The sequence below is a fragment of the Cherax quadricarinatus genome, chromosome 24 (genome assembly GCF_038502225.1).
Source record: "Cherax quadricarinatus isolate ZL_2023a chromosome 24, ASM3850222v1, whole genome shotgun sequence".
Classification (NCBI taxonomy): domain Eukaryota; kingdom Metazoa; phylum Arthropoda; class Malacostraca; order Decapoda; family Parastacidae; genus Cherax; species Cherax quadricarinatus.
The window spans coordinates 38804247-38811579 of NC_091315.1; the positions used below are offsets into that span (position 1 = coordinate 38804247).

Below are 7333 nucleotides of genomic sequence, written 5' to 3' on the forward strand. Positions count from 1 at the left end.
GTCAGTACTGTGACTTACTACCGCATCACCTCACTATAGTGTCAGTACTGTGACTAACTACCGCATCACCTCACTATAGTGTCAGTACTGTGACTAACTACCGCATGACCTCTCTATAGTGTCAGTACTGTGACTAACTACCGCATCACCTCACTATAGTGTCAGTACTGTGACTAACTACTGCATCACCGTACTATTGTGTCAGTACTGTGACTAACTACCGCATCACCTCTCTATAGTGTCAGTACTGTAACTAACTACCGCATCACCTCACTATAGTGTCAGTACTGTGACTAACTTCTGCATCACCTCACTATAGTGTCAGTACTGTGACTAACTACTGCATCACCTCACTATAGTGTCTGTACTGTGACTAACTACTGCATCACCTCACTATTGTGTCAGTACTGTGACTACTGCATCACCTCACTATAGTGTCAGTACTGTGACTAACTACTGCATCACCTCACTATTGTGTCAGTACTGTGACTAACTACTGCCTCACCTCACTATAATGTCAGTACTGTGACTAACTACTGCATCACCTCACTATAGTGTCAGTACTGTGACTAACTACTGCATCACCTCACTATTGTGTCAGTACTGTGACTAACTACTGCATCACCTCACTATAGTGTCAGTACTGTGACTAACTACCGCATCACCTCACTATTGTGTCAGTACTGTGACTAACTACTGCATCACCTCACTATTGTGTCAGTACTGTGACTAACTACTGCATCACCTCACTATTGTGTCAGTACTGTGACTAACTACTGCATCACCTCACTATAGTGTCAGTACCGTGACTAACTACCGCATCACCTCACTATTGTGTCAGTACTGTGACTAACTACTGCATCACCTCACTATAGTGTCAGTACCGTGACTAACTACCGCATCACCTCACTATTGTGTCAGTACTGTGACTAACTACCGCATCACCTCACTATAGTGTCAGTACTGTGACTAACTACTGCATCAATCACACATTACTCAACAATTAGAATAAGAATTACTGCTCCGTGATTCTCTCTCATTATCTGCAGATTTTTCTCATTATCTCAATGATAATTAACTATAGGAGCCAAAATTGTCTTCACTGTAGTTTATTAATCACAGTTACTTAGGCTATTAATAAAGACTACTTAGTTGGGCTAGTTATATCCCTAATGAATTTCTAATCTGTTTACGTTTTTACTGTGCCGATGTTCCCTGGTAAATCTTGCTAAATATAGAGCAAAGAAGCACAGTACCGTGACTGGACCAATACACAAATAACGGGCACACAGGAGGTTTTAGATTCTGCCACCGAAGTGGCTGGTTTATTGTGCACCTCACATCCATCCTGTGGATGGTAGTGCACGAACATATGGATACACAACAGGCCTGGTAATTAGGCCCCAGAAGGATTAACGGGAGTACATTTGGATTTATATTTATAGTTTACTTATCTGTTACAAGCAAATGTGAAACGCTTAAGATGACTGTGTGACCTGTGAAGGGTCGAAGTCCGAAACGTCATTATAACCTTTCCTCTGTCTCCATTGTGCGGATTGTGTCTTGCTAATTGTGCTAATTGCCTGTCAGGTTAGTAATGAGCTTAGGTGGCTTACCTGAAGTGAGGACTCAACGCTTAGTGTGTTCTAGACAGCGTCGTTTGTTAGACGGAGCTCTCCCTGTGAGTGGGGCTGACACTCCTGTCGCTGCTGTCTTCCCAAGGACAGGCCAGAGTGGGTCCCAGGGTCCCAGCCTGCGTAGGCAGAGGCATGGGTAAGGCTTGAGCTCCAGGGCAGGCTGCAGAACCTGCCAGCCTGCACTTCCTGCCCAGGCTGAGGGTGTAGTGTGGGTAGGGCGGTGGCAGGGTGGGCAGGGTGGGCAGGTCGGAGGTGTAGGCCTCTGAAGTGTAGGGTTCCGTGGAGGGTCGGAAGTCTTGGGTATAGGAGCAGGGTATGGGCATGAAAGTCACGTCGCTTTGGTACGGCGGGGATCGCTGCGCCGCTTGCGCCACCATGTTTGTGCCATCGCAGGTGTAGGAATGCGGGATGGAGAGCGTGGAGAGGTGCGAGCTGTGATGGGCATACAACGTGGGCGGGGAGGTGGTGGTTGTGGGCGTAGAGGCTGCCAGTGGACCGCCCACCATTCCCAATGGCTGCTGGCTGCTCACCATACCCAATGGCTGCTGGCTGCCCACCATACCCAGTGGCTGCTGGCCGCCCACCATACCCAGTGGCTGCTGGCTGCCCACCATACCCAGTGGCTGCTGGCTGCCCACCATGCCCAGTGGCTGTTGGCTGCCCACCATACCCAGTGTCTGCTGCTCAGTTTCTATTCCACCGCTCCGCTGGAAGAGACGAGGGCAAAGTAAGGTGGGATCTTCTCCATTCCCCATACAACCCCTTCCCCCCACACTGTCCAGCACCTACAATACCTGCAGGACAACCTTCCGAATTACCATAGCTAACGAATCAATGATTTAGAAATTGATGAACAATAGATTAAAGCATCTCTTTGGTCAACAGAGAGGCATATATAGGCGTATCGAAAGAGGGGATGGGCAGGTAAGAAAGCAATATATTCAGTTAAAGAGAGAAATTAAAAAAAAGGCATAAGAAAAGCAAAAAGGGATTATAAGGCTAAAGACACACACATACATACACACACACACACACACACAAACACACACACACACACACACACACACACACACACACACACACACACACACACACACACACACACACACACACACATATATATATATATATATATATATATATATATATATATATATAAACATATACACTGTTTATTAAAATATAATGTGTTTAGTGAGGACACTCTCACTGGGAGACTTGTCTTTGTCATCGAGGTCTAGAAACTGCCGTCCACAGGAGTCAGCTGGAAGACTTGCTCATCCATGAAGACTTATGCGTATTTCACACTCGGTTGTTGTGAGGTCAGCCAGGCGCTACCAGCATCTCTCTATGTGTTCCTGTCCTTGCGTTCAACACCGTACACACACACACACACACACCTTACCTTTACCTTTGATGAGTTCCGTGAGTCTACTTCCGATTCCGTCTGGCGCTTGCCTGGTCAATCAGACTGTTGTTGCTGGTGGCCTTCAATCCCACAAACCCATCACAGCCTGGTTGGTCTGGCACTTGGTGAACATACTTTTCGAGTTTCCTCTTGAAGACTTCTACACTTGTCCCAAAAGTGTTCCCTTATTGTCCTCACCGCACCCCTGCTTCTTACTGGGTTTATTTTCCACTTCCTTCCATATCTCTCACTTCAGTATGCTGTTATGGCAGTGATTTAGGACAAGGCCGTCAAGTACTTTCCAGGTACATATTATCATGTTTCTCTCCGCTCCACTGAGTACATATTTGAGGCTTTAAGGCATTTCCAGTAATTTAAATGTTTTATTGATTCTATGCGGGCAGTAAACGACCTCTGTGTTTGTTCCAGCTCTGATATTTCTCCTGCCCTGAACGGGGCCGTCAACACTGAGCAAATGAGGGAGCACGAACGATTTGAAAAGTGTCACTATTGGCACCTTTTCCCTTGTTCTGAAGGTACTCATTACCCACCCTGTCATCCTCCTGGCTGTCGTGACCTTTGTCTTATTGTGTTCCTTTCGTTCTATTTGACAATCCTCTTGAGTTTTGTATAAAGTGTTCCTTTTGAGTTTCTCATTCTTTCCTCACCTAAACAGCTGGAACTTATCACCATTCAACGTTGTGTTCTCCACTGCACACTGGAAAACACTGTTTATATTCTTCTGTAATTTTTAAGTGTCTTCTATCGAAGTGACTTTCATGCTTATTTCTGTCATCTGCAAATGATGATACAAAACTGTGATAGGTGTTTTTATCTATGTCTCCTATGAGGATATGAAACAGCAGAGGTACCAGGACAGTGCTTTGGGGAACTGATGTTTTTACCTGGCTAATAAGAACATAAGAACATGAGGAACACTGCAGCAGGCCTGTTGGCCCATAATGCTGGTTTTTTCTCTGTTTACTACAATGTTTTGTGTTGTGTGTGTGTCAGGAACCCGAAAATCCATCTGTCTACCTTCCCTATGGTCCTCATTTTGTATGCAATCACTCCATGATCACATCTATCAAACTCCTTTGCAAAATCTGTGTGAATCAAGTCTGCGTTTTGGTTGTCTTCCAACGCCTCCGTAATTCTGTCATAGTGGTTCAGCAGGTGTGACAAGCATGATCGTCCTGCTCTAAAACTATGCTGGTTTGGGTTTTGCCGATTGTAACGTTCCATGATATTTGTAATCCGCCATCTCATCACTCTTTAGAAGATTCCTATGATGTGGGAAGTTAGGGTTACTGGTCTGTAATTCTTTAGCTAGTGCTCTACTACGTCCCTTGTGTAAAGGAGTATTGTCTGCACTCTTTAAGTCTCTGGTATTTCACCTAGATCTAAGCTCCTTTCCAAAGAATACTGAGAGCTGGTGCTAGTGAGTGGGCATGTTTTCAGTTTCTTTCTCGAATTCAATGGGACTAGTACTAATATTAGCTAGTTGGTCTGAGCGCCCTTCTGATGGAGTGAAAAATGCTTCTGCATTCTCTACTTTGCTGTATTTAGTGGGTTGCTGAACATCGACACACACACACACACACACATACACACACACACACACACACACACACACACACACACACACACACACACACACACACACACACACACACACACACACACACACACACACACACACACACACACACACACACACACACACACACACACACACACACACACACACACACACACACACACACACACACACACACACACACACACACACACACACACACACACATACACACACACACACACACACACACACACACACACACACACACACACACATACACACACACACACACACACACACACATACACACACACACACACACACACAGTACTATACTTCAGGTATTAATGAGCCCCAAGTATGCAGATGGGAGAGTACTATACTTCAGGTATTAATGAGCCCCAAGTATGCAGATGGGAGGGTTAACCCACCCCAGTATGCAGATGGGAGGGTTAACCCACCCCAGTATGCAGATGGGAGGATTAACCCACCCTAGGATGCAGGTGGGAGGATTCACCCACCCCAGGATGCAGGTGGGAGGGTTCACCCATATGAACCAACTAAATATTTTTTACATTACTGTTCAATATCGGGTGAATGACATTTATACATGACCTCGGAGGTCCACCTGACGTTATTTGAGGTGGTGTTAGGTTATCGAAGATCATCTAAGGTTACTAGACTTCACCTGACGATACCTGAGTTTACTTGAAGTCACCTGAGACATGTATTTCTCAGAGTATATATACACTGAGAGACTATATATATATATATATATATATATATATATATATATATATATATATATATATATATATATATATATATATATATATATATATATATATATATATATATATATAGGTTGGAGTTTCACGGACAGGTTCAGCAGGTTCCTGAAGTATGATTTACTCTACCTAAATCCATACTCATTTTACGTAATGAAGTTCATTCCTCGCAAGCGCTCCACCAATCTCTTTCTGATTAGCCTTTTCATCACACAGCGTAGTAAGTGTGTTAGCGAAACAGCCTGGTAATTTAGCAGCACACACACACATATATGTATATATATATATATATATATATATATATATATATATATATATATATATATATATATATATATATATATATATATATATATATATATATATATATATATATATACATATATTACAAAATTAAAATAACTGTCATTGTATTTATAAGACAGTGGTAAGAGTAGGTGGTGATAATGCGCCCGTGAGCGATGCACTGAAGGAAGATGAAGAAATTGTGATGCGTTTCTACATCACCACCGGAGATATTCCGCCGACAAAATATGTTACAGAGTAATATAAACACTGGAAGGAGCTTCATTACACCCTGTGCTTCCTTCCAGCCATGATTAGTTTAGCTCTTGAATCTCTCAACAATGTGACTGAGGTAGAGAGTAGCTGGTGATGCGGTGCTGGTAACTCTGCTGGAGTCTGAGAGCTGGTGATAGTTGTAGTGATGGTGGTGACAGTTGTAGTGATGGTGGTGATAGTTATAGTGATAGTGGTGATGGTTGTAGTGATGGTGGTGATAGTTGTAGTGATAGTGGTGATAGTTGTAGTGATATTGGTGATGGTTGTAGTGATGGTGGGGATAGTTGTATAGTGATAGTGGTGATGGTTGTAGTGATGGTGGTGATAGTTGTAGTGGTGGTGGTGATAGTTGTAGTGATGGTGGTGATAGATATTGTGATAGTTGTTATAGTTGTAGTGATGGTGGTGATATGTGTAGTGCTGGAGGAATGTACCTCCAGGACCCACCTGACGGAGGAGTGTACCTCCAGGACCCACGTGACAGAGGAGTGTACCTCCAGGACCCACCTGACGGAGGAGTGTACCTCCATGACCCACCTGATGGAGGAGTGTACCTCCAAGACCCACCTGACTGAGGAGTGTACCTCCAGGACCCACCTGACGGAGGAGTGTACCTCCAGGACCCACCTGACGGAGAAGTGTGCCTCCAGGACCCTCCTTACCGAGGAGTGTAACCTCCAGGACCCACTTGACGGAGGAGTGTACCTCCAGGACCCACCTGACGGAGGAGTATAACTCCAGGACCCACCTGACGGAGGAGTGTACCTCCAGGACCCTCCTGACCGTGGAGTGTAACCTCCAGGACCCACTTGACGGAGGAGTGTACCTCCAGGACCCACCTGACGGAGGAGTGTACCTCCAGGACCCACCTGACGGAGGAGTGTACCTCCAGGACCCACCTGATGGAGGAGTATACCTCCAGGACCCACCTGACGGAGGAGTGTACCTCCAGGACCCACCTGACGGAGGAGTGTACCTCCAGGACCCACCTGACGGAGGAGTGTACCTCCAGGACCCACCTGACGGAGGAGTGTACCTCCAGGACCCACCTGACGGAGGAGTGTACCTCCAGGACCCACCTGACGGAGGAGTGTACCTCCAGGACCCACCTGACGGAGGAGTGTACCTCCAGGACCCACCTGACGGAGGAGTGTACCTCCAGGACCCACCTGACGGAGGAGTGTACCTCCAGGACCCACCTGACGGAGGAGTGTACCTCCAGGACCCACCTGACGGAGGAGTGTACCTCCAGGACCCACCTGACGGAGGAGTGTACCTCCAGGACCCACCTGACGGAGGAGTGTACCTCCAGGACCCACCTGACGGAGGAGTGTACCTCCAGGACCCACCTGACGGA

General features: G+C 45.8%; 1 protein-coding gene across 1 annotated transcript in view; it reads right to left on the bottom strand.

The window, feature by feature from the left end:
* Positions 1-1616: 1616 nt before the first annotated feature.
* Positions 1617-7333, bottom strand: part of LOC128690881 (protein turtle homolog B) — a 91423-nt gene continuing 85706 nt past the window's right edge. Inside the window, exon 14 of the mRNA XM_070088492.1 lies at positions 1617-2344. Within this exon, the coding sequence (XP_069944593.1) occupies positions 1664-2344 (681 nt within the window). The 3' untranslated portion in view covers positions 1617-1663. The remainder of the gene's footprint in view (positions 2345-7333) is intronic.